Source organism: Sesamum indicum, linkage group LG2 (assembly GCF_000512975.1).
Source record: "Sesamum indicum cultivar Zhongzhi No. 13 linkage group LG2, S_indicum_v1.0, whole genome shotgun sequence".
Classification (NCBI taxonomy): Eukaryota; Viridiplantae; Streptophyta; class Magnoliopsida; order Lamiales; family Pedaliaceae; genus Sesamum; species Sesamum indicum.
The window spans coordinates 728,633-753,192 of NC_026146.1; the positions used below are offsets into that span (position 1 = coordinate 728,633).

A 24,560-nucleotide genomic window follows, 5' to 3' on the forward strand; every position below is an offset into this window, starting at 1 on the left:
GAGACATCAGGAATGAAACATGAGTAGTCCTAATTTGGAGTATTATAACACATTATCCAGCTAATCAATCAATCCTATTTATAATTAATGAATCAAATTCAAAAGAAATAATGTCCTTATCATCAACCCTTTTTGCTTTTTGGCAGTTTGGGATGTGATCACAAACATATACATATATTTAAACAAAAGGTTTTCTTTAACTATTTTGTCATTTTATTACACAGAAATATTAGAGTGTGATCTCAGATATATAGTCCTGTTGTGTTAAATATGTATATACTATGTATGTATGCATGATGATCCATCACACCCCCTCCTTATCTTGTCTTTTCTCCACTCCATTTTGCTCCACTTAATTTTCACCTTTACATGTACTAAAATCCCATCAATTTCCCAACAAACTTCTTCTTCTTCCTTTTCTTTTAGTTTCTTCCTTGAGTGGGAAGCTTGTGATAGTTCAAGAATTCTAAGGTTTGTTGAACCCTTTTGTTTTCCTTAATATATATATATATATATATGTGGGATTCTTGTTGCTTTTTCATTAAACCCTTTCTGGGATTTGCCTGATTCTGAGGTTGTACTTTGTGACTATATAGCTTCAGCTGCATGGTTCTTGGGAGGAAAAGTTTGAGCTTTGGCTAGAGTTGAAAGGGTTTTGAGCAGGAAACTTGAAATCCTTGCACTCATCAGGATTCCAGGTAGTTTTTCCTTGAACTTTCTAATGTTTTCTCTACAAGAATTAAGATTGTGTTTAGGAGAGTTGGAGTACAAGGTTGTAGATATGCATCTTCATGTTTATAATCTGTATGTTTCAATTATGTGTAAGATCATCATGACCCTTATGCATAGAACTGAAGCATTGAACAGGTGCAGGTTTTTGGGATTAATTTTGTTTGTCAAATTTTCTCATTTCTGTAGTAATATTACTGGTTGAAGATTAAGACTTGAGATGGCTGGATAGGTATAGGCTTCTTTGTTGGTTGTTTAGGGAAAAAGATAGTGAGTTGCTGCTGTTTATTTGAGTTGCTTAAAAGGGAGATATGTTTTTGCTTAGTTGTAATCCGCAGCTTACTACAAATTTGACATCTTAACATTACCTTAAAACTCTCTCTCCTCTCTCTCTCTCTCTTGAAAGTGCAAAATTTTGGCACTTTGGAGCCAGATATGTTTGAGAACATTCCACTAGAATTTTCTGTTTTGAAACATTGTTAGCTGAGGAAAATGGTATTATTAAAGTTAATTGCTTTTGGTAATAAATAATATTTTAGTTCTGGCAATAGAATTATCATTTACATTTGTTTATTTGACCTCATTTATTTGGTGCAGAGTTTGTGTCTGCTACTGTTTGTATTGAGCTACACCTGTAGTTCACCAAGAAATGGGCACCCATGGCAATAATAGAGATCCTGACTGGATTTGTCGCCCCTTATGAGTAGACTCTTATGCCCCTCCCGATACTTGCAAAAGATGGCCCTACAGTCAAAATCCCCTTCCCTCCAAATTCTGACTATTTTCTTGATTTTCTTATCTGGTTTCCACTTATCCATGTGCCTAACGCTTGAAACACAAGCCTTATTAGAATTCAAGAGACAGCTCATTGATCCTTTGAACTACTTGGAATCATGGAAAGAATCAGATTCTCCCTGCCATTTTTATGGAATTACTTGTGATCAAGAAACTGGTTTGGTGACTGAGATTTCACTTGACAATAAGTCCCTTTCAGGAAATATATCACCGTCACTCTCTGTGCTGCAAAATCTCACTTCTCTAGTATTACCATCAAACTTGATCTCAGGGGTTCTTCCAAGTGAACTGAGCAAGTGCATAAACCTCAAAGTTTTGAACGTCTCCGATAACTATTTGAACGGCAGCGTTCCTGACTTTTCCATGCTCACAAACTTGGAGATTCTTGATTTATCAGATAATAGTTTTTCGGGGGCATTCCCAAGTTGGGTTGGAAATTTGACTGGTTTGGTTTCGTTAGGCCTTGGCGATAATGATTTCAATGAGGGTAAAATTCCGGAGAGCCTGGGGAACTTGAAGAACTTGTACTGGCTTTACCTAGCTGGTTCAAACTTGACTGGAGAAATTCCTGAGTCTATCTTTGAGTTGGAGGGGCTGGGAACACTAGATATATGCAAGAACAAGATTTCTGGGAACTTCCCAACGTCGATAAGCAAGCTGAAAAATCTGTTCAAGATTGAGCTCTATCAGAACAATTTGACTGGTGAAATTCCAGCAGGACTAGCAAATCTGACCCTTCTCGAGGAGTTTGATATATCTGCAAACCAAATGTCGGGGACAATCCCTCATGAGCTTGGCAATTTAAAGAAGTTAACTGTGTTTCACTTGTTCAAGAACAACTTTTCTGGAGAAATCCCAGCAGGCTTTGGGGACATGCAGCATCTAAATGCCATCTCTCTCTACAGGAACAGCTTTACAGGAGAATTTCCTCAAAATCTTGGTCGGTATTCACCGTTAAATAGTATCGATATATCTGAAAATAAATTTTCTGGTGCATTCCCAAAATACTTATGTGAGAATGGGAATTTAGAAAAGTTGCTTGCTTTGGAGAACGATTTCTCTGGGGGGTTCCCAGATACTTATGCCGAATGTAAACCTTTGGTACGGTTGAGGATCAGCCAGAACCAGCTTGACGGGACGATACCAGATGGCATCTGGTCACTTCCTAATGTCCAGGTCATAGATGTTAGTGATAATTACTTCACTGGAGGGATCTCAACAGGCATTGGGGCTGCACTGCAGCTGAATGAGTTAATGCTGTCAAACAATAGATTTTCAGGTGAGCTACCTAGAGAGATTGGGAGGCTTACACAACTGGAGAGAATTTACTTGGATAATAATAACTTCTCCGGGAGAATTCCATCAGAACTTGGTGCTTTAAAGCAGATAGCATCTCTGTATCTGGAAGCAAATGCATTAACTGGATTAATACCTTCAGAATTGGCTGACTGTCCTAGACTGGTGGACTTAAATCTTGCTTCAAATTTTCTTAGTGGTAGTATTCCCAGTAGTTTCTCCAAGATGGCCTCATTAAACTCTTTGAATCTTTCAAGCAACAGACTCACTGGGCCAATTCCAAGAAACTTCGACAAGCTGAAACTGTCATCTGTTGATCTGTCGAACAACCATCTGTCAGGGAGCATTCCGCCTTATTTTTTGACAGTGGCTGGTGACAAGGCATTTCTTGGAAACAAGGGACTTTGCATTGATGATGATGAAAGTGGCACAAAGTTTGTGAACTCACAGTTGGGCTTTTGTGATGGGAAAAACGGTCACAAGGATTTCATGAAAAATAAACTAGTTATGTCCTGTGTGATATTGCTTGCCTTGGTCGTTTTACTAGGCGGCTTACTGCTTGTGAGTTACAGGAACTTCAAGCACAGTGAAGCAGACAAGCATCTTGGAGACGAAAAGGGCATTAATTCAAACTGGAAGCTCGAGAACTTCCAACAACTGGAGTTTGATGTGGATGAAATATGTGACATGGACGAAGACAATTTAATTGGTAGTGGAAGCACTGGAAAAGTTTACCGGGTGGATTTGAAGAAAGGTTGCGGAACAGTTGCTGTGAAGCAGCTATGGAAAGGAAGTGGAGTGAAACTTATGGAGGCAGAAATGGATATTCTGGGAAAGATTAGGCACAGAAATATACTAAAGCTATATGCTTGTCTAATGAAGGGAGGTTCAAACTTCTTGGTGTTTGAGTACATGGCGAATGGCAACCTATTTCAGGCGCTTCACACAGAAATTAAGGCTGGAAGGGCAGAACTAGACTGGTACCAGAGGTGGAGAATTGCAGTCGGTGCCGCAAAAGGAATCGCCTACTTACACCTTGATTGCTGCCCACCTATTATTCATAGAGACATTAAATCCACCAATATATTACTTGATGAGGATTATGAAGCAAAAATAGCTGATTTTGGTGTTGCGAAGGTGGCTGATCAAGTGTCCCCTGGGGGATCAGAGTTGAGTTGTTTTGCAGGCACCCATGGCTATATAGCTCCAGGTTAGTTCTCAAGACCCTCAAACCTTCTTAAGAAGCTTATTAGATTACTCGAAATGTGCTACATTATTTCTTTCATGAGGATATGCAACATTAACATCGATTAAAAAGCTATAAGTATGTGTCTTGTTCTTCCATGCAGAGATGGCATATTCAATCAAAGTCACCGAAAAAAGCGACGTGTACAGCTTCGGGGTCGTGCTGTTGGAGTTAGTGACCGGAAAGAAACCAATAGAGGAGGATTATGGAGAAGGGAAGGACTTAGTCTACTGGGTTTCTACACACCTCAACAACAGGGAAAACGTGCAAAAAATTCTTGATCATAAGGTGGCTACCGAGCTAGTTCAAGACGACATGATAAAGGTCTTAAAGATTGCCACACTTTGCACTTCTAAGCTCCCAAATCTGCGGCCCAGTATGAAAGAAGTCGTCAAGATGCTCATCGATGCTGAGCCCTGCTCTTTCAGGTCTCCAGACAATTTCGTAAAAAACGAGAAGGCTTATCTCTAGCTCCTCTCCTAAGCATGTTTTCTATCTATTCTGTTTACACAGTAGTTTGTATAATCAGTATTTCAGATTCCAACCCAAATGGATGGATGAATGATGGTAGTTTGTACAATTAATATTTCAGATTCCAGCCCAATGGAAGTATATTCTTATACATATGTTACTATTCAGTCCATATGCTCAGATTTTGCTCTACAGCTAATGCACGCGGTCCTATAATGCATTTCCACAGGCAAAGAGCCAGACTACTTAGATCATCACTTGGATTTTAGATGCAAACTCGAAAACAAATAACAGAAATAAGAAAAATTGCTATCCTTTCAAAGACTACCCACTTACTATTTGTATATATTACCCGGTCTTCAGCTCTTCCAGATTCTTGCAGTCGTTGGACACACACTTCCAAATCCCACTACTTTAAGCACAAGAACAAATGTGTGGTTGCATTGCTAATGATCTGTCATACATGGAAAAAACAATGAAGAAATCACTGTCGAAGTCAAGATCATACACACCCATTCTCCTTTTCAAAATTCATAATTGTTTTTCTATACGGATTCGGTATTTAAATGCATGTTCCATACATCATACCAGCTGAAACACTTATAATATGCTTGTGAAAAATGATTTTGTTGGACTCGACAGAATTAGAGTTGTCATCATGATTATTTCAATGTCCCGATTCTTGCCGTTTAGTTACAATGACAAATTATTGCCTTTTCCATTATATAGGATCAAGAACTGAGGTATCATCTAGTAAAAGACTATTATTGTACTCATCAAATGTACTTAAAATTGGACTTTTGTCTCCCTATAATAGTAGATCATATATTATAGGCCATGTAAGTGTCATTAGTAAAATTTTAAAAAGTTGTAATAATCTCAAATTGTTTGTTTCCGAGCAATATACGATAGAGACTGACCCACAGAAATTTTCTTGTAATTTCCATAATTTAGTTTTTTTAGGGAAAAAGAAAAACAAGAATGTCTGTTTTCCAGGATGACCCTGCCTTGTATTCTTTGACCACGCGCTCTTGCCCTTCAAATTATTCATTGGGGACTTGGTCTTTGGTCCTCACACTCTCTCAAAACCGCGTTTCTTTGATTCTTCCTAAAATCCAACTCCCTTAAATCCATCACACAAATTTAGAATAATCAAGAATCATAGTATTATTGATTCTCCGAAACCCTCTTGCTCTTTTCTAGCATCACCACCATGAAAACACTTTCTTGCACACCATTTCTATGGCTATTCATTCTGTAAGAACTTCCCTTTTGGTCCTTTTCCTTGTTGCCCTTTTGCCATTCATTTATTCACTTTCCACCGTTGCAATATCTGAAACTGCTAATCAAACGTTAGTATGTGCAATATCACGGTCTGTTGGTTATAACCAACAACCATCTTCATTTCTCAACTGCACCAGTTTTCCTCAGGGAGTTCAAGTTCCACTCAGTCCTCAACTTCCATCAGTTTCCGGAGTTGTGGGTGGAAATGGTTTTGTCTGTGCCTTGAGCTCATTCCATCCTTCTTCCATGTCTGTGATGGTTTGCTGGAGATTTTCAACTGTTGGCAGCAACATGAGTTACAAAAGAATTTATATCGGTCCAGTTTTGACAGAGTTAGACTCTGGAAATTCCCGTATTTGTGGTCTAGTCAATCGCTCAAACTCCCTCCAATGCTGGCCACGGCAAGACTTCAACTACACTGCTAACAGTTTCTCTTCAAGTCCTTCTGTGGGAGAGAATTTTGTCTGCGGCTTGACCGCATCAGGTGAAGTCCAGTGTTTAGGAAGTGATAGTAATGTCACTGATCATGTTCCTAGGGGAAATTTTAGTTGGGTCGCAGCTGGTTTTCACCATGCCTGCGCCGTTTCCGTTGGTTGTAGTCTTGAGTGTTGGGGCCATATGGCTGGGGAAAAGCCTCAGGGTGAGTTCACATCACTTGCATTGGGGGAGAATCGGAGCTGTGCCTTGAGGCCTAATGGAACAGTGATTTGCTGGGGAGAGAATGGATTTAGTTTGCCTGAATCATTGAGGGATGAGTATTTTATTGCCCTTGAAGCGAAAAGGAGGATTTTTTGCGGTGTTGTGATGGAAAACTCTTCGTTGTTTTGCTGGGGCAATGAGGATTTTGATTCAAATCCGTTGGTATTCAATGATGTAGTTCCGGGTCCTTGTAGAACTAGAAATGAGTGTCCTTGTGGGCCTTTATATAACTTTGGTGAATATTGTGCTCAAGGGCTAATGATATGTCAACCTTGTAATAGGCAGACAAGTCTACCCCCAGCACCACAACCACTATTGCCGCCACAAATGGTGCCACCAGCGCCATCCTCAACAAGTAGCAAAAAATGGACTAGCAAAATGGTGGCCTTTATGGTGGTAGGTTGTGTGGGATCTTTCTCGTTATTAGTCTTCTGTATCCTTTTGTTTTCAAGGTATTTCAAGATCCGCGGCAGCAGGATTCATGATTCGGGCCGCTTGGAAGAGGGAGGCTCGTCGCCTCAACAGAGTGACCAAACAGGTCAACCTCAACCACAACCTCAACCAACACCACCAGTCTTGGAAAAGAAGCTCAGCCATTTGATTAGCATGGGTAATGGTGGTCACTTAGAGGAATTTTCCCTGGAAGTATTACTTAAAGCCACAGACAACTTCTCAGAGGAGCACAAGATTGGCACTGGCAGCTTTGGATCAGTTTATCATGCTATATTGGATGACGGCCGCAACGTGGCAATCAAGAGAGCTGAAGCTTCAGCCTCTTCATCTAATGCAGGCGCCACCAAACGCGGCCAAGAGGACCAGGACAGTGCATTCTTGAATGAGCTTGAGTTTTTATCACGCGTAAATCACAAGAATCTTGTTAGATTGTTGGGCTATTGTGAGGACTGCAACGAGCGTGTGCTCATCTATGAGTACATGGACAACGGCACCCTTTTTGATCATCTCCACAAGTTACAAAGTTCTCCTCTAATGTCATGGGCTACAAGAATAAAGGTAGCCCTTGATGCAGCCAGAGGGATCGAATACCTCCATGAGTACGCTGTGCCACGTGTCATACACCGGGACATCAAGTCATCCAACATACTACTCGACGCCACATGGTCAGCCAAGGTATCGGACTTTGGCCTCTCGTTGATGGGCCCACAAGACGACAAGTCCCACCTCTCATTACGTGCTGCAGGCACCATGGGGTACATGGATCCGGAGTACTATAGATTGCAGATATTGACAACCAAGAGTGATGTTTATAGTTTCGGGATAGTATTGCTGGAATTGCTATCAGGGTGCAAGGCAATTCACAAGAATGAGAATGGTGTGCCAAGAAATGTGGTGGATTATGTTGTCCCATATATCATACAGGATGAAATTCATAGGGTTTTGGACCCAAGAGTGCCACCTCCGACCCCATTTGAGATCGAGGCAGTGGCCTACGTAGGCTATCTAGCCGCAGACTGTGTAATGCCGGAAGGTCGAGATAGGCCAACAATGTGCGAAGTTGTAGATAGCTTAGATAGAGCATTGGAGGCGTGTTTGGCGGTTCCGGTGTTGTCCCGTTCCACCACTACTTCATCAACGTAGTTATCATTATTATTTTTATTTTTAAACGGAGTTACATAGATGGCAATAGGGTTAAAACTTTAAAGGAATCAGATCGAAGGGTCTAAATAAGACAATTGTACATAGATGCTAATGCCTAGAGAAACAGTGTGGATACAACATTTTTTGAGCCAGACAATGTACCAGATTCTTCAATGGTTGTAACAATTTTACGTGAAGTAATGGAGTATGTAAATGTGACATTGTACCTACTGCAAATAATGATGAGATGTGCAGCACAGCACAGCTCATCTGCAATATTCATTTCAGAGCTTTGAAATTTAAGCTCTCTTTTAGTTGTTAATGTCTACGCAATTAGATTTTGTTATTCTCTGCAAGGCAAAAGTCAAAAGCAAGACAAATAAATTTGAAATTGGAAATCACCAATTTGAAGTAGGATGTCGCCTTCATGAATAGGCAGTTAATCTGATAACATTTTTTGTTATGCAAAATTAAATTCAGAAAAAAATTAGGACCACGTGCATGTTTCTTGACCAAAATTTCTAGACAAATGGAGCAATCATTCAGACCTAACTGATTCACCATATACATATAATCTGAATAAAAAGTCTTGAGGAGAAAAGGAATAAAACATTGCAAAAGAAATTGTCAAATTACAATGACCTAAGCAAGTTTAAACGTTTAGGAAAGATTTTTAGACCAAGTCTATGACAATTAAGGAAATTAAAGTGTTCGCTAAGTCTTTCAGACAATCAAATAAATGAGGAACTCATGGAACAGAGAACAGCTCTTGAATAAATATCATTAACTGGATGATACACGGCACATTGAGATCTATCAACCAAAAGAAAAAACAACCTACCGGAGATATGCTGTTTATGCCTAAAAAGATGAGGATCGTAGGATCAAACTATTGTGACACATTGAGATCCATCAACCAAAAGAAAATTGATGTCTCTAAGATATTCTTTATGCCAATAAAGATGGGGATTGTAGGATCAAAATGTCAGTAACGAAGCGATATCTTTAAGCATGTTTTTCATTAAAAATGCAACTTCTCACCAATACCCGTGCCTTCGACGGACAATAAATATTTTTACAAGGGACAAAATGTAAGACGGGAAAAATAGCAATGCACTACATCAGAGAGCTTCTGCACCTATACATAAACTTGCCGGTGGTTGGTATCAATTGGCACATTGGCATACAAAAGGAAGCCATTATTTGTTCTCTCATCATCCCAACATAGAAACATGAAACTTTGATCCATTCACCATGATTTTGACATCAATGTTATATACGTTTACCTCCCTGTTTGCAGTAATACCTCTCATTTTCTGCCATTCTGTGACTTTTCCAAATTGAGCTTGTTCTATGCAGCCAGTGAGCCCAAGGCAGCCTCCTTTCTTTCAAGTAATTCTGTCAATATATTGTCAATTTTTGAAAATACCTCCTGTTTTGGGAGAGTTCCATCTACCTGCAGACAAACGGAAAATAAGTTCTTGAAAAAAACTCGGATGGTATATAAACTGGAACAAAACGAAAAAATGGACCACAGTTATTTCATTGAAAGAAATGAGAACAAATCATTATAATGAATAATCGCACTATTACAATGGACTGCATTTTTTATCCAAGTAAACCTAAATTTTCATAGGGGTCATAACTTTCTGGAAAAGATATCAATTAATATGGTGTACTTTACAGTAACAGATACTTGCTTAGTCCTAGTAAATCAAGACCATTTTCGGTCACGAACCTGCAAATTTTTGGTCATTCTTTTCCCTTTATTTTACTGTTGTCCTTTTTCCCCCTCTTTTGAGTGGGTGGATGAGAAAATATATGAAACTTCTAATTGTTAGAAAGTGTATGCCTTTTTTAGACAATGAAGAAAAGAAAGTACATTACTTACTTTAACTATTACATCTTCATACATTGAAAGCACGGCCTCCACATTACTGTTATGAGTGAGCAGACGCAGCTTAACCTGAAAACAGAAAACAACATCAACTATTAAGTCTGAGTTGGAGGCTAATTCAAAAGGATAGAACAGAAATTAGAAAGATACAGATAATTCAGAAGACAAGAGTATCGGATATGCCTTTTCTTCAGTGTCGTCAAAACGCTGAGTAAGTCTTGCAGCAATTTCTTCAGTTTCTGGAGGAGAATACTTAAGATGGTATATTTTGCCCGTAACAGGATCTAGTCTGCGGCCAACAACTCTCTCAACAAGGATCTCTTCAGGGACCTGTTAGATGGTCATTTATTTCATACATATTTAACAGTTCAATCAAAGGTAACTACAACAGTTGAAAAAATAATACACCATTGTGAAACTTTACGACCTAAAAACTACTCGAAGAAACTAAAGGTTTTTTTAGGAAATGCGAAAATATAGAGAACAAAGGCGATCATCTATACACATAACATGCTTAAACATTGTTAAGAACATTATTGTTTAAATTAATTGTTATCAGGTTAAGAATATTAATATTATCATTCAATTCAAGAGTTATCAGATAATCATTGAGTACCAAGACCAACAGCAGAACCTCACTTCAAGAAGAATGAAGATATCTGGATCAAACCCAAATTTCTTGAGAGCAGTTGCTTGGGATACACTCCTTGGATACCCGTCCAGAAGCCAACCCTTCTCCTGAGAATCTTGCTCTGATAAACGCTCCTTGACCATCTACAACCAAAGAGAGATAACAACTTCATTTGCAGAAGTATGATCAGCTCTCTATCTCTGTCCTTCTTCTTTTTTTTTTTCTAAATTGTTCCCTCCATTTTTTTGGATTATTTATATTATTTTCAAAGGAATAGAAAAGTATGTCCGTACAGAAAGCTACCATGACAACTATTTCATCTGGGACGAGTTGCCCTCTCTCCATGAATTCCTTTGCACGCTTTCCATTTTCTGTGCCAGCAGCAACTTCAGCCCTGAGAAGATCTCCAGCTGCTATGTGCACCAAATCATACTGCAAAGTAAAATGATTCAATAAAAGTTGTTTCACTATGCGATTCATCACAAGAAACCAGAGAAGTGATATGCCAAGACTAAAAAGGAAATAACGTTATGTAATAAAGGAATGAAATAAATCTATAGAATGGTAATATTGTGCATCAAATCAATCAATATATGCCTCATGGAATCAGCCAGAGACGAAAGACACAAACTGCCAATTCTCTAGAAAATACTACATTCTAGAAACTACCAGACATGTGGTCTATATAGCAAATGTTGTTTCAGTAAGAGCTGGACAAAGCAAGGCTACAGGTCAAATTTGTGTGACTAAGTCTGAACACACAGAAGATAAACATCTGGGGAATAAGTCCATTTCCACCAACAGGCTATTTTCTTCTTGCAAAATACCACAGGTTATTAATTGCAGTATGTCCAATTAAGTTATCAGCTGGTGCACGCCTGGGCAACAACAGAAAAGGCGCCTGTGCCCTCCATGGAATCACCAGGCCAAACCCCATCTCCGCAGAAGATTAATGGCCATAGGTTGGTGCCTCCAGAGCCATGGTGCGCACCATTCTGCGTCATTCGCAACTATGTTTTTAGGTCTTCCACCCCATGATGTATAAATCAGCCCTAGACTATATCTCAGATGAAAAAGCGCCATCATTCAATTTCAATAAATTCTTATTTTGGATAATGCTTATGAGCCGCCCTGCAGCCTTACTCCTTGAAAAAATTCATACCAGATGCACTTGCTGGAACGACATTATATGCATAGAACCAAGGGTGATCATAGTTTGCTGCATGCCACTTTCTCTGAATCCTATGGTATGTGGTCAAGTTTTTTCAACAATGTTTTTACACCCCAGCATCACCTGCTTTCACAATCAGCTTTTTTTTGTAGATATCTAGATTCCACCCAAATGAAATTCAACTCACCTTCGCTCATTACTGAATTGGTTCTGGAGCTCTATCCAGTTCTTGGTTTCAACTTTCGACCAGGGTTGACCATCTACTGTTGGAAAATCTTAGCCATTCTATATGGTATTGAACCAAGATGGAGTTGAGATGATCAGAATCTGAATCTTCATCAATACAGGGCAAAGAATGCGAGGTACAGTACTTAAACATATTATCAAAGCTACAATAAATAAACCATAAATGTTTATTATTATTATTTAATAAGTTACATATAATATCATCAATAACTAGTATCATATCAATCAATCAGCAAACAGAAGGAGCTTAGACCAAACAAAAGAGAGGAAAAATCCAACTTCCAGTTAACCACTAGAAAGTGTAATACATCAATCCAGTATTACCAAATTTAAAACAACTACAGAAACAAATAAAACGAAATATAAGAAACAAATTACCTTCTTAGTAATAAGCTCACATTGAGTTCCTTTACCGGAAGCCGGAGCACCTGATATCATCACCCTCAAGGGCTCCGCCTTTTCCCCTGACGCAACAAGCTGTTGAGTAAACAAACAATCAATCCATTAAGAATACTACCATACTTTTCACTTCAACTGAAATCAACAAGGGGACCAAAAAAAGGCTCTTTACCAGAAAAGTAGGAGCAACTCTTGATTTCCTGAAATTGGTTTGTGATAGATTTTGATTTAAATGGAGAGAGAACAGGGGGAGCTTCGATTGAAACGACGAAAATCTTGAAATGGGGAGAAGTTGATTGGGAGGGGAAGTTAAGGGCTTGTTCGGATTGAAAGATGGGGCTGTAAAGTTCACAGAATAACAACTGCAAGAAGCCATTGACCTTCTTCGAATGCCTCTATCAGTCTCTTAATTTCAGATTCTTCCCAAATTTATGTGCTCAGATTGCAAATTTCGCAAGAGAAGTGTGAAACGAGCAGTGTGAGGAAGAACTCAAGAAAGGCGGATAGTCGTCCACGTTGCGCACGAGCGGGTTTAAAAGTGACCGGGTCTGGAGCGGGTTTCATTCGTAGCCTTAGCGGGTCTCCAGACCGTGGCATAGGCATAGGTTCCACCAACAGTTTTATGGTTAGATGAGTAAATAATGATTCCTAAATATTTTGAGTCAAGATTTTAGTTTTTATTTTTTAAAAAATATTATAATTTTGGTCCAATTATTAAGAGAGAGATTAAAATTAATAGAATCAGAATACAATCGTATTTCAGATAATGACGTGAAAAGAGGGTTGGGCGCTGGCAAAAGACGATGGACGCAACAAAAAATGGGGAGAAGAGAAGGGGTCATGGGCAAGGGTTTTGCAAAAGGGAGAAAGTTGAGATATTGTCGACGGTGGATTGATTGACGATGGGTAAGAGCGCAGAAAGACAAGTGTAGGATGGGCACTTGAAATGATGGTAGTGGGCCGATGGAATATGGTCGAACGACGAAAGATTTGGAAGATGAAAAAGTTGATGAACACCCTTGTTCTTCAAAATTTGTTTAACTCTACCCCCAATTTTAAGGGTTGGACCAAAATATAATATTTTAAAAAGATTAAGAACAAAAATCGTGTCTCAAAATATTTACGAACCAAAATATATTTACCCTGGTTAGAAATATAAACATACAACTACGAGGCTTGTTTGAATGGTAATAAAGAGGTTATGGATTTAAGTTTTGTGAATATGAGCACATAGTTTATTTCTAATAGTAGTGACTTGTTTTTTTTTTTTTTGAATATATTTATTAATTTAATATATTTATATATTAAATTAATTTTTGAGTTGAATTTACTGAAAGATATAATAACGAATTGAACTTTATTAAAAAAAAAAAAGAAATATAAGGGAAGAGTGCATCAATTGTTTTTTGACTAAATACTTAGTCTGGCTATTTTTTAAAAAAATTATTATTATCATAAAAAGTTAAATTAAAATTAGAAAAATATATATGTATGTTATTGTAATTTAATTATTAAATTGAGCCATAAAATATGTATAAGAAAGCATATGTCAATATTATTAAAAGTTATAGTAATTAAAGTATTTTTCAAAGAATTAAAGGGAAGTATTGTATAGAAAGGTAATTAAGTAGACAACAAGGGGCAAAAGTGGCATTACAATTCGGAAATGTTACCGTTGGTCAAGAAGTCAACGCCAACCGCTCCACCGACTTACGCCCGCCTATAAAGGACGCTATTATTCCCAAAACAAGAAATCCAATCTGGGCGTTGCCCTAATCCAGAACAATGGCGAGACCGACGATCACCCGGCAATTAATCCCTTCCTCTTCAACCACCCCCGGTGCGGCCACTGCCACCACCACCATAACCCTTGAAACGGGGTCATCCTCCAATCAACAGCAGCCGCAGATTAGAGATTCTTTAGTGCTGAAACTGAAGCGTCCTAAAAAGAAGGTTTCGTGGAAGGAAGGGACCGTTGACAACGAGTTTATGAACAAAAAGAGCTCCAAGAAGTGCTGTATTTTTCACAAGGAAAAGCCTTTTGATGAGGATGATTCTGATGTCGAAGGCGACTGCGATCACGATCATCGTAATAATGGAAGAGATAGCAATGAAAAACATAACCACAATCATGGAGGCGATGGAAACTGCTGCCATGCTCCGTGAGTCGGTCATAGATTGATTGCGGACGTTCTGTTAGATTCTGTAAGTGTATTGTTGGATTTTACAGTGATCATGATGGAATTATCATGATCTCGATCCTCTTCACTTCTTTCTTTTATTCCTGATGTGTTTATTTGGGGGATCGTGTGGGTCTTAATGTAAATTACTGGGATGTTGAAGAAAAAAAGAAGTTTGGATGTAGTTGAAGTCATGTATATGTTATTTCTTTACACCTATTATTGTGAGCTTTTCCTCTTTAACATCGCACCTCTGTTACGTAAATTAGTGCATGCCTTTGGTAATTATTTTATGATCCTGGTACGCAACTTAAGTTTTTGTAAATTGATGATTGTTAGCCTTTGAGTAAACTATAGAGTTTTCATCATTATTTTGCTAGTGGAACATGTGGTTAGAGTTTAAAGTATGTTTGGATCTTTAATATTTAAATACGTAGAACTTAATTAATTTCTGGAAAATGGGAACTTTGTAGCATGTTAGCATCGGATTTACGACTTCCTAGTTCAAAGGCGAGTGGTCAGTAGTTGACTGAAGTCAGTTGAATTAGTCAAATTAATTCTTTTCTTTATTGGGAATTCTATCTAAAATATAGATCATTTACTGATTTATACTTTTGACTGCAAGTGATTATCATTTAAAGACTAAATAACAGTCTTACTCTAGAGCACATAATAGGAGTTGCAACTTGCAAGAGTTTGTAAGTTTGTGATTATTGAAAAGCGACCTTTCACTTTTCTAGTGGAATCATTATCCATTTTGGTGTCTTAGAAGTAATGATTCTTAGGTAAATCAAGAAACTTGTATTATGCATTGAGTTGAGAAACGGGATATATTATATACAAATGAGGAATGCGGCTGTTCACTGTTCTAGTTGAATCATATATGCATCATTTTACAGTTGCCCTAGAAATCATGATTTTGGATAAATCGAGAAAGTCCATATAAATGAGATAAGTGTGTTTATATAAAGTTTCGGAATGCGGTTTTCTGATTTGTTCAATGCATACAAGTGCTTACATTATGATCTTCAGGATTAGTTGATATAAGGGAGGAGGAGTTTAGGTGTGATAATTATAATTGTATAAGTGCTTAGGTTATGATTTTTAGAATTAGTTACAAGGCGTGGGGGAGTTTTAGTTTTGATGCAATGGTTGTCGCCCATAATGAGTTAACAACATGTGCTATTAGTTTTAATAGTCATTTTATGATTTTGTAGAGAGAGTTTATGCCAAGTTATTGGTTAAGCAATTATTTCATTGTTACCCACGTCTTCTTATATCCATGAGATTACAATGTAGATGGTGTCATTAGGCTATGGCTAAGGATCATGTGGAGTAGATTGTAATTTATTTGTGTGGATGATTAATGGTTTTAATACATTCCTATTGATTTTATGGAGGACAGGTGAATCAAGGAGCTTTGATGTGATTTTTATAATGTTTTAAATCAAGTGCTGAGGTTATGATCTTCAGGATTAGTTGATATAAGAGAGGAGGAGTTTGGATGTGATAATTATAATTGTATAAGTGCTTAGGCTATGATTTTTAGAATTAGTTACAAGCGTGGAGGATTTTAGTTGTGATACAATGGTTGTCACCCATAATGAGTTAACAACATGTGCCATTAGTTTTAATAGTCATTTTATGATTTTGTAAGAGAGTTTATACCAATTTATTTAAGCAATTATTTCATTGTTACCTACTTTTTATACCCATGAGATTACAATATAGATGGTATGATTAGGCTATGCTAAGGATTATTTGGAGTAGATTGTAATTATTTGTGTGGATGGTTAATGGTTTTACATTCCTCAATATCCCGCTATTAGTTTAAGTAGTCATATTTTGATTTTGTACACAAATTGTTTCCAAGTTATTAGATCAATGATCATTTCATGCCTGTTCTTGGTGTCATTAGAGATTAATATATATGGATGGTACCATTAGGCCAAGATTGAGGATCCTTCAATAAATTAGAAATGTGTAATTACTTGTGTTGGATACTTGACATTAATGATTTTATACATCTTTATTATTTGTCAGGAGAGTAAGTGCTTAAGTTATGTTCTTTAGGATTAGTTATCATAAAACATCAATGATAGTTTAGATGTGGTAATTATAATGCTGAAAGTGCTTAGGTTATGATTTTCAGGATTAGTTGTTATAATACATCAAGGAGTTCAATTGTGATCCAATTGTTGACACCCATGTTGAGGTAATAATTTGTGCTATTAGCTTAAATCATCATAGCATGATTTTGTAGAAAATTGATGCCAAGTCACGGGAGGTGATTATTTCATTCTACTTGTTTTCGGTTTCAGTTAGATCAGGATATGGATGGTATCATTAGGCGAAGGTTGAAGATCTATGCGTAAGAATTTGTTATCTTGTGATGGATTGTAACGTTTTTCATTCCTATTGCTTTTCAGGAGTATACCTCACTGTAGTCAAAGGCGCGCTGTAGCGCGCACCATTGCGCGAGAGGCGCAGCGCTCGCGCCATACGGCGCCCATGGCGCGCGCTTGGGTGCCATTTCGGCGCTGCCCAGGCGCACCATGACAAAGAGGGCCTGGGCGGCCTGGCTGCTGGCTGAGCTGCCCAGGCCTATGAATAAAAAAAAAAGAAAACCCTAAATAAAAAAGGAATTTCAGCAAATTAAATACTTTGCATGCATGGGTAACTTTCATTCTTCCCTCTTCTTTATTCAGTTCTCTCTTATTCCTTAGCCAACGCATCTTCTTCTTAGTTTTTCTCTTCTTCTCTTCTATAGTAGCCTGCCGCTGCTGTTCGCTGTTTATTTATGGTATGACTTTTTTTCTAATTTCATGAAGTGTTAATCTTTGGCGTGTACAGCAGTACAAGCTCTAATTATGCCGACTGAATCATTGAAATTGATGTGATTTTATTAATCTTTGAGTGCATTGGTTGTTCTGTCACATGATTAGATTTAGGCTTATTTATTTTTTCATAAACTATTTAGGATTGTATTTGAATCTTTAGGACTTTTGCGATCTTATATGAAGTTTTGTTATGTTGAATTTGTTGTTTTATAATGTCTTATTTAACTCCTTATACATTAATCTAGTAAAAATAATACTAATTACATAAGTATATAGATTATTTCTTATATTTGCGCATCCTTCGAAAAGGTGCGCGCCATGCCGTGCGCCATGGCTCCAGGAGCACTTGGCTCCATTGTGCGCCGTGCGCCACTGACTACTATGGTACACATGCTTAGTTTATGATCTTCAGGTAGTTGTTATGAGACATCAAGGAGTTTAGGCATGATAAAAATAATAGCACATACTTAGGTTATGATTTTCAGGATAGTTGTTACAAGATTAAGGAGTTCATCTGTAATATGGTGATGGACACAAATAATGACTTGACAAGATCTGCTATTAGTTTAAATAATCGTTTGATGATTTTGTTGAAAAATTGATGCCAAATTAGGTTAAGCAGTTATTTTATTATACTTGTTTTTGGTATCTATGTAGATTAAGATATGCATGGTATAATTAGGCTAATGGTTAGCATCTGTAATTATTTCGTGTTGGATGCTTAACGATTTTTTACATCCTTATTGTTCTTTTGGAGTACAAGTGCTTAGGTTTTGATCTTTAGTATCAGTTGTTATGAGACATCAAGGAGTTCAGATGTGGTAATTATTATAATTAAGTGCCTGGATTATGATTTTCAAGATTTAGTTGTTATAAGATGTCAAGAAGTTTAGCTATGATCTGATGGTTGACACCTATAACAAGTGAACAAGATGTGTTATCAGTTAATATGAGTACCTTGTATTCTTAAAACTTTGGACGCGTTTACCTAATGGGCTCAAATCCCTAATAACACTAGCCATTCATAAGAACACTTCTGAAGAGAAAGAGAATCAATGGCTTGAAGAGAAAGAACGAGAGGAAAAGGAACTGAAAGTAGGAGAAAGAAAACTAGCGCATCCATCCAATGAAATTCCGTATTTTTGGGTACAAATTGATGGTGAATTGTTTATGACTTTTGGATGTCAGTTTGTGGTTTGTTTTGAAGTTGTTGAATTACATTATTTCATTGGCATAAAGTTGGCATGTTAATTACTTTAACATGTGTCATGTAGTCATTGGATGAGTTGTCAAAGTTGGCGGGTGAGTGACGATGATTCAGCATAATATTGAAGTTCTAGGTAGTTATTCCACTATTTTAGCATATAAAATTGCATACATAGACATTATAGTATTGGTCTGCGTTAGAAACTGCAATTTTTGGGTGGATCAAGTTTTTCTATTATTACACATGAATTTTTACCATGGGCTCTGTAAATGCGTTTTGTGCTCTTTGAAGTGTGGTTTTGTGGAAGCCGATAGATGTTGGTTTTTCAACCTATTGGTGAGATCTATTTACTAGTGGATTCCTCATTAGGTTAGGGTAAAGAGACAAACTGGGTGCAAGTGTGGGTTTGTGATCCAATACAAGAGGGTGAAGCCGCCCACTTGCCCTCACTGCATTATTATTCGTAGGCTTTTGGATCTAGATATTCTTTGATGGTAATTTCCTTTTTGATATTTCACATATACCTGATTTTTTTAAATGATTTTATTAGTCTATTTGTTTATTTTATTTCTTCAGTTATTTGTCTATTTTTTGAGGCTTGCTTCTTCCAACTAGTTGGGCATTGGATTATTGAATAGGCTGTTGTGAACATGACTACACTTAACATTTTTCAGATATCAATGCTTAGTTGCTTGCAGACAATTCTTGGAGAGGAGGTAGAAGAAATCCTATTTTGGTTACTTTTGAATTATTTGATAGTTCATTTTTTGTATTGAGAAGTTTGTGATTCTGGCGTCACTTGGTGACTGAATTAAGACATGTAACTTTTTCATGCTTTCCAGGATCCATCTCGAAGATTCATCGGTATTGTTTTTCTAGGAGGGGTTTTGATAGATTGCAAATTTTAGTAGAGTTGTGTTGCTGATATGAGGTATAGATGTCGGTTTATACGGGAAATACTCATCCAAAGGCCTTTGAGAGCTTGCGGCAATCGCGATCGTCTCATGGTTCAGCCAATATATCAATATTATAATGTGTAATTGCTTAAGTTATGATTTTCAGAGTTATCATTTGTTTTAAGACATGGAGGAGTTATAGCAGTAATCTGATGATTGACACTCATTATGGATTTACAAATCCGACCCAATATTGCGCTTTGATAAAATGGTATATTGTAGGGCCTGAGGCCTGAACTCCATTATCTTGTCCGGTGACACCTGAGTTCATAGGACACTATAGTGATCCTACATATTGTTCATCTTTTCCTTGTCAGTGTCAACTTGTTTTATTTAATGTAACACCTCACTTGACATACGAACTCTAATTCTCTTGTCTGTGGAGGGCGACACAAATCTCAAACACCTCGTGCCTGACATTTTGATTCGATTTGGTACAGAACATGTGGAAGTATAGAAAATTATGGACATTACTACGTATGTCTGGTGCGGCTAGTTAGAACATTATAGACATAGCTAGGTTCGATCATGTAATAATGGATTTATTTATGTTTTAATGATGCTCATTTATCATTCTTGACCTAGTTTTATTGTAACATCAGTACTATTATAAAAAGAAAACATATTCATCCTATCATTTTTTTATTGTGCCAATTTACTCTTTATTTATCCTTTAATTTATTATATTTTTTTTTCAGAGAAAGTGTTCATCTATATTATTATAAAAGAGAACCCTTGATCGTACCAATTTTGTTATTATCCTAATTTATTCTTTATTTGCCCTTTAATTCATTCTAATTTTTTTTTTCAAAAAAAAAAAATTATCCATAATAGTAATTTATTATTATTTTTCATCCCAACCACTGCTCTATATTTCTCACTTACTATATATTTTTCTAACATTTGTTGTTAACGTTCTTTTCTCACTTTCTTCGTTCTTCTCTTATTCTCTCCTTTCAATATTGTTATATATACTAACAATATAGAAGAAGCCGATAATACACATGAATCTTCATTGATTTATATTGACAGTGAATAGAGGCGAAAAAATTGTTACATGTTGATTTTATTCGTTTCTTATGACATATATATCTTGCTTTAATTTAAATGTCGAATTAGGGTTGAATTACAACTACCTCTTTTGAAATTGGCGTAATTACGAATACCCCTTCGTCGTGTGAAAATTACGAGTGCTCCTCTCAAATAAAATATAATTATCTAGTTCCTGAACTGTGGAGTAGATATATTACTATTTTATCTTTACGGAATGTTTTAAAAAAATAAAAAAATATATTTTAAAAAATATAAAAAAGATTAAGGGTGGATAAATAATCTACAGGGAATATTAGCTTATAAAAGTATTTTAAAAAATTATAAAATATATATACATCATAATTTATAATTCAAAATAATATTTTGGTCGGTTCACTACAAAAGTTGAATGAAAACCTAACGAAATGAGTTCATTATTACATGGACATTAAAATCAGAGGGGTTATTTATAATTTTTTTTCAAACAATAAGGAGGTAATTGTAATTAAGTCGAAGCTCATGGGAAGTATTGGTAATTTACCGTATTGGATTACTATGTGTGTTAATTTCACTTTTGTTGGTTTTTCGGTGATTGTGCATTAATTATACTTATCATTTTCATTAGTTTCTCTTGAAATCATTTCTATTTTGATTATTACGGTTTATAATCTGTAGGAAGTCATGCATGCATGACTCATATAAATAATGTGGGGAGAAATGGTACTGGTAGTTGATTGGATTAGAAAATATTTTGAGCAATTGCTAAGCGCTCTTCCTTTCTCACGTTCTATTTATGAGCTCAGAAGTCGTATTGTTTTTTTTGCTAAAGAGTTGTTAATTTTTTAATATAATTATTGAGATTAGTATGCAAGTGTTTTACTTTGAAGAATTGATGATATGTTGTTGATTATGGCTTCTTGAAAATTACTGAAAAGGTTGTTCCAAATGACGCGTTCTTTGAATTTAAGAACTCTTTTCTTAAGCAATTGATTTTTTTTTTATTTCCTGGATCCTTGTACTATTTTTTTCTTTTTGATTTGAATTTGGTATTTTCTTCGGGGTCTCTTACAGAATTATTGATAGTACTTCCTTAACGTTATTTCTACAATCTGTTTATTGAATTGTTGAGCTTAATGTTCTTCTTTTTACATTAGTTCAACTGTTTTGTATGATAAAATATTATTGTTCTGATTTACACCAACAGAATAATACAAAATATTTGATTTGTTTCTATGTATCAGTGTGTTATTAATCAAAATTCACATACAAGCTGAATACCAAAAAATTATATGCAATATATTTGGTAAGAAGATGGCATCGTAAATTATTCATGGTAGTAAAACTATTTTTGATTCTATTTGTATTTCTTTATTTGGACGGAGAATATTAAGAAAGAAAAAGCAAAAGTTTGTAAGGAAAAAGAATGAGAAAATTAAATAAATTGCAATTATGTGGTTACTAAAATTAATTAAAGTTATTATTATATTGGAGTCATTACTTTCAACTCACATTTTCAGAAAAACAAAAAATTTGAACTTTAGTTGTGTAAAAGTTTAGTGACAGACGCAGTCATTAGCTCACCTCACTTCTACCTCAACGCCCCAATTAATCATAAGTCATATACTAAAGTTTCTGTAATTGTTTTGTAAAAAAACTTTTTTGAATAATTAATTGTTTGTCGATATCTATCAATCTATTATTTGTAAAAGAAAACCTATTTGGCATACAAATTTATGAATACCTATATTTACCGTTTAATTCATTTCTTTAGTTAAAAAAATTGATAATTATAATAATTCCAATATTTTTTATTAATTTCATAATAATATATTTTTTTCTTTTTCTTGATCCACTACTCTATTTTTCCCTCTCACCTTCTCCATATTTTTTTTCCTTACAAACTTTTATGCTTTTAATAAATTCACAATCATTATTTTTCTGTCTCGCCATCTTACTCTATATTTATTTCTTTTGATAAACTTCTTTCTTTCTCCTCACCTTATACTATGTTATATCTTTTTACATTTTTTTCCTTAATCTCATAATGTAATTTCTTTCTACATGCTCGTGGGGACCGTGTGAGATAACTACTAGTTAATTCAAAAAGTAAAAGAAAAAAGATATAGAAACTGCAGTGACTATAAAGGCCGTACAACACTTGAGGAGAAATCAAGACAAGAAGAAAAATGGCAGTGCAGAAGGAGGAGAGCAAAATCCTTGTATTTGGAGGGACTGGATACATTGGGAGTTACATGGTAAAAGCAAGCATCAAATTGGGACATCCCACTTATGTTTTCTCAAGGCCTAACTCCAACAAAACTGAAATGCTCAATCAGCTTCAATCCATGGGTGCTATCGTAGTCAAAGTATACTCCCTCTTATTATAATTATTATTATGTAATGATCGAGCGCTAATGTCTGTGTGAGGGCAGTCATATGTGATTCTTTTCTTACGTGTTTAAGTTGCCTTGATATGCTTGCAGGGAGCAATAGACGAGCATGACAAGCTTGTTTTACTGCTTAGGGAGGTTGATGTGGTGATCTCTGCATTGGCTTATCCTCAAGTTCTTGATCAGCTCAAAATCATTGAGGCTATCAAGGTTGCTGGTAATATTAAGGTAAGGAATAATGCTACTCTTTTGTAGGAGAAGAAAAGATTACTGATGCTGATCTATCCCGACACTGATTAAATGCTACATTTCTTAGAGATTTCTGCCGTCGGACTTTGGTGTTGAAGAGGATAGGGTGAGTGTGTTGCCTCCCTTCGAAGCATTCCTTGAGAAGAAGAGGAAAATCAGACGTGCCGTAGAAGCAGCAAACATCCCTTACACTTTTGTTTCTGCAAACTGCTGTGGTGCTTACTTTGTGAACTTCTTGCTCCGCCCTTATGAGCAAACAAAAGAGATCATCACTGTGTATGGCAGTGGCGAAACCAAAGGTGAAAACTTCAACTATATAACTCTTAACTTTGCATATTTCTTGGGTTAGTAACAAGCACGACGATTTCGCTCGTTTTCAGCTGTGCTGGTTTATGAAGAAGACATTGGGGTTTTCACTATCAAAGCGGCAACTGATCTGAGAGCATGCAACCGTGTGGTGATATATCGGCCAGCAGCCAACTTGATATCACAGCTTGAATTAATTTCTTTGTGGGAGAAGAAAACAGGAAGAAGTTTTAACAAGGTTCATCTCCCAGAGGAAGAAATGGTGACCCTTTCAGAAAGTACGTATAACTCTGAGATATTCTGATACTTCATCCACATGCCGGATTCAAACACCGTGTGTATCTTAATTCATGATGTGTGTGTGTGTGACAGAGAAAGCGAGACACATGTAGTGTGAGAGAATACTTTTAAAAAATTTTGACTGTATGAAATACTGATTACTTGATTTATTATTGCAGCACTGCCAGATCCTCAGAATATACCAATCTCCATCCTTCACAGTGTTTTTGTAAAGGGCGTAACATCGAACTTTGAGCTTGGGGAGAATGATGTTGAGGCTTCTGCATTATATCCAGACCTGAAAGTGACTAGCGTTGACGAGCTACTCGATATTTTCCTGTGCAATCCCCCCAAGCCTGCTATTGCAACATTTGGATAAAAGTTGTAGAGAGTTAAGACAGTTGCTCATTATCTCATGCATTTCTGACAAGATTGTTTCGCGATTTACAAAGAGTTCATCTATCTATGTATTTATGCTGTAATCAAACTGTAATAAAGATTCAATGATTGGCAAGATTACCTTAAAGGAATGAAACAAAAAACAAGAGAAAATATATATACATTTTACAGACAACTAAGTGTTAACTTGGAAAACAGGGTGCAGAAGCAAATGATGCATGGGTTGATATTTTGCACAAACCTAGCTTCTTTTCTTCATTTT

At 36.4% G+C, this 24,560-nt stretch overlaps 5 protein-coding genes across 6 annotated transcripts; 4 read left to right on the plus strand and 1 right to left on the minus strand.

Moving 5' to 3' along the window:
- Positions 264-4,709, plus strand: LOC105175791 (receptor-like protein kinase HAIKU2). The gene is made up of 4 exons (XM_011098384.2): positions 264-471; positions 597-698; positions 1,327-4,030; positions 4,170-4,709. Exons 3-4 carry the CDS (start codon positions 1,429-1,431, stop codon positions 4,535-4,537), a joined length of 2,970 nt encoding a protein of 989 aa, XP_011096686.1. The 5' UTR covers positions 264-471; positions 597-698; positions 1,327-1,428; the 3' UTR covers positions 4,538-4,709.
- On the plus strand, positions 5,687-8,356 carry LOC105175799 (serine/threonine-protein kinase-like protein CCR4). Its single transcript, XM_011098395.2, has one exon. The coding sequence runs from the start codon at positions 5,780-5,782 to the stop codon at positions 8,114-8,116; it is 2,337 nt and encodes a 778-aa protein (XP_011096697.1). The 5' UTR covers positions 5,687-5,779; the 3' UTR covers positions 8,117-8,356.
- On the minus strand, positions 9,119-12,981 carry LOC105175811 (adenylate kinase, chloroplastic). The gene is made up of 7 exons (XM_011098406.2): positions 12,633-12,981; positions 12,440-12,538; positions 10,948-11,076; positions 10,653-10,787; positions 10,197-10,343; positions 10,008-10,082; positions 9,119-9,572 (listed from the first exon to the last, which is right to left on the minus strand). The coding sequence occupies exons 1-7, from the start codon at positions 12,834-12,836 to the stop codon at positions 9,468-9,470; spliced, it is 894 nt and encodes a 297-aa protein (XP_011096708.1). The 5' UTR covers positions 12,837-12,981; the 3' UTR covers positions 9,119-9,467.
- LOC105175821 (type 1 phosphatases regulator ypi1) lies at positions 14,203-19,888 on the plus strand. 2 transcript variants are annotated; one of them, XR_848927.2, is made up of 3 exons: positions 14,203-14,665; positions 19,362-19,403; positions 19,530-19,888. XR_848927.2 is itself a non-coding variant. In XM_011098417.2 (2 exons), exon 1 carries the CDS (start codon positions 14,246-14,248, stop codon positions 14,624-14,626), a length of 381 nt encoding a protein of 126 aa, XP_011096719.1. In that variant the 5' UTR covers positions 14,203-14,245; the 3' UTR covers positions 14,627-14,665; positions 19,530-19,888. The 2 variants fall into 2 exon arrangements, 1 of the variants encoding a protein (XP_011096719.1); XM_011098417.2 differs by lacking the exon at positions 19,362-19,403.
- LOC105177578 (eugenol synthase 1-like) lies at positions 22,726-24,439 on the plus strand. Its single transcript, XM_011100789.2, has 5 exons — positions 22,726-23,041; positions 23,159-23,293; positions 23,382-23,613; positions 23,695-23,898; positions 24,079-24,439. Exons 1-5 carry the CDS (start codon positions 22,862-22,864, stop codon positions 24,276-24,278), a joined length of 951 nt encoding a protein of 316 aa, XP_011099091.1. The 5' UTR covers positions 22,726-22,861; the 3' UTR covers positions 24,279-24,439.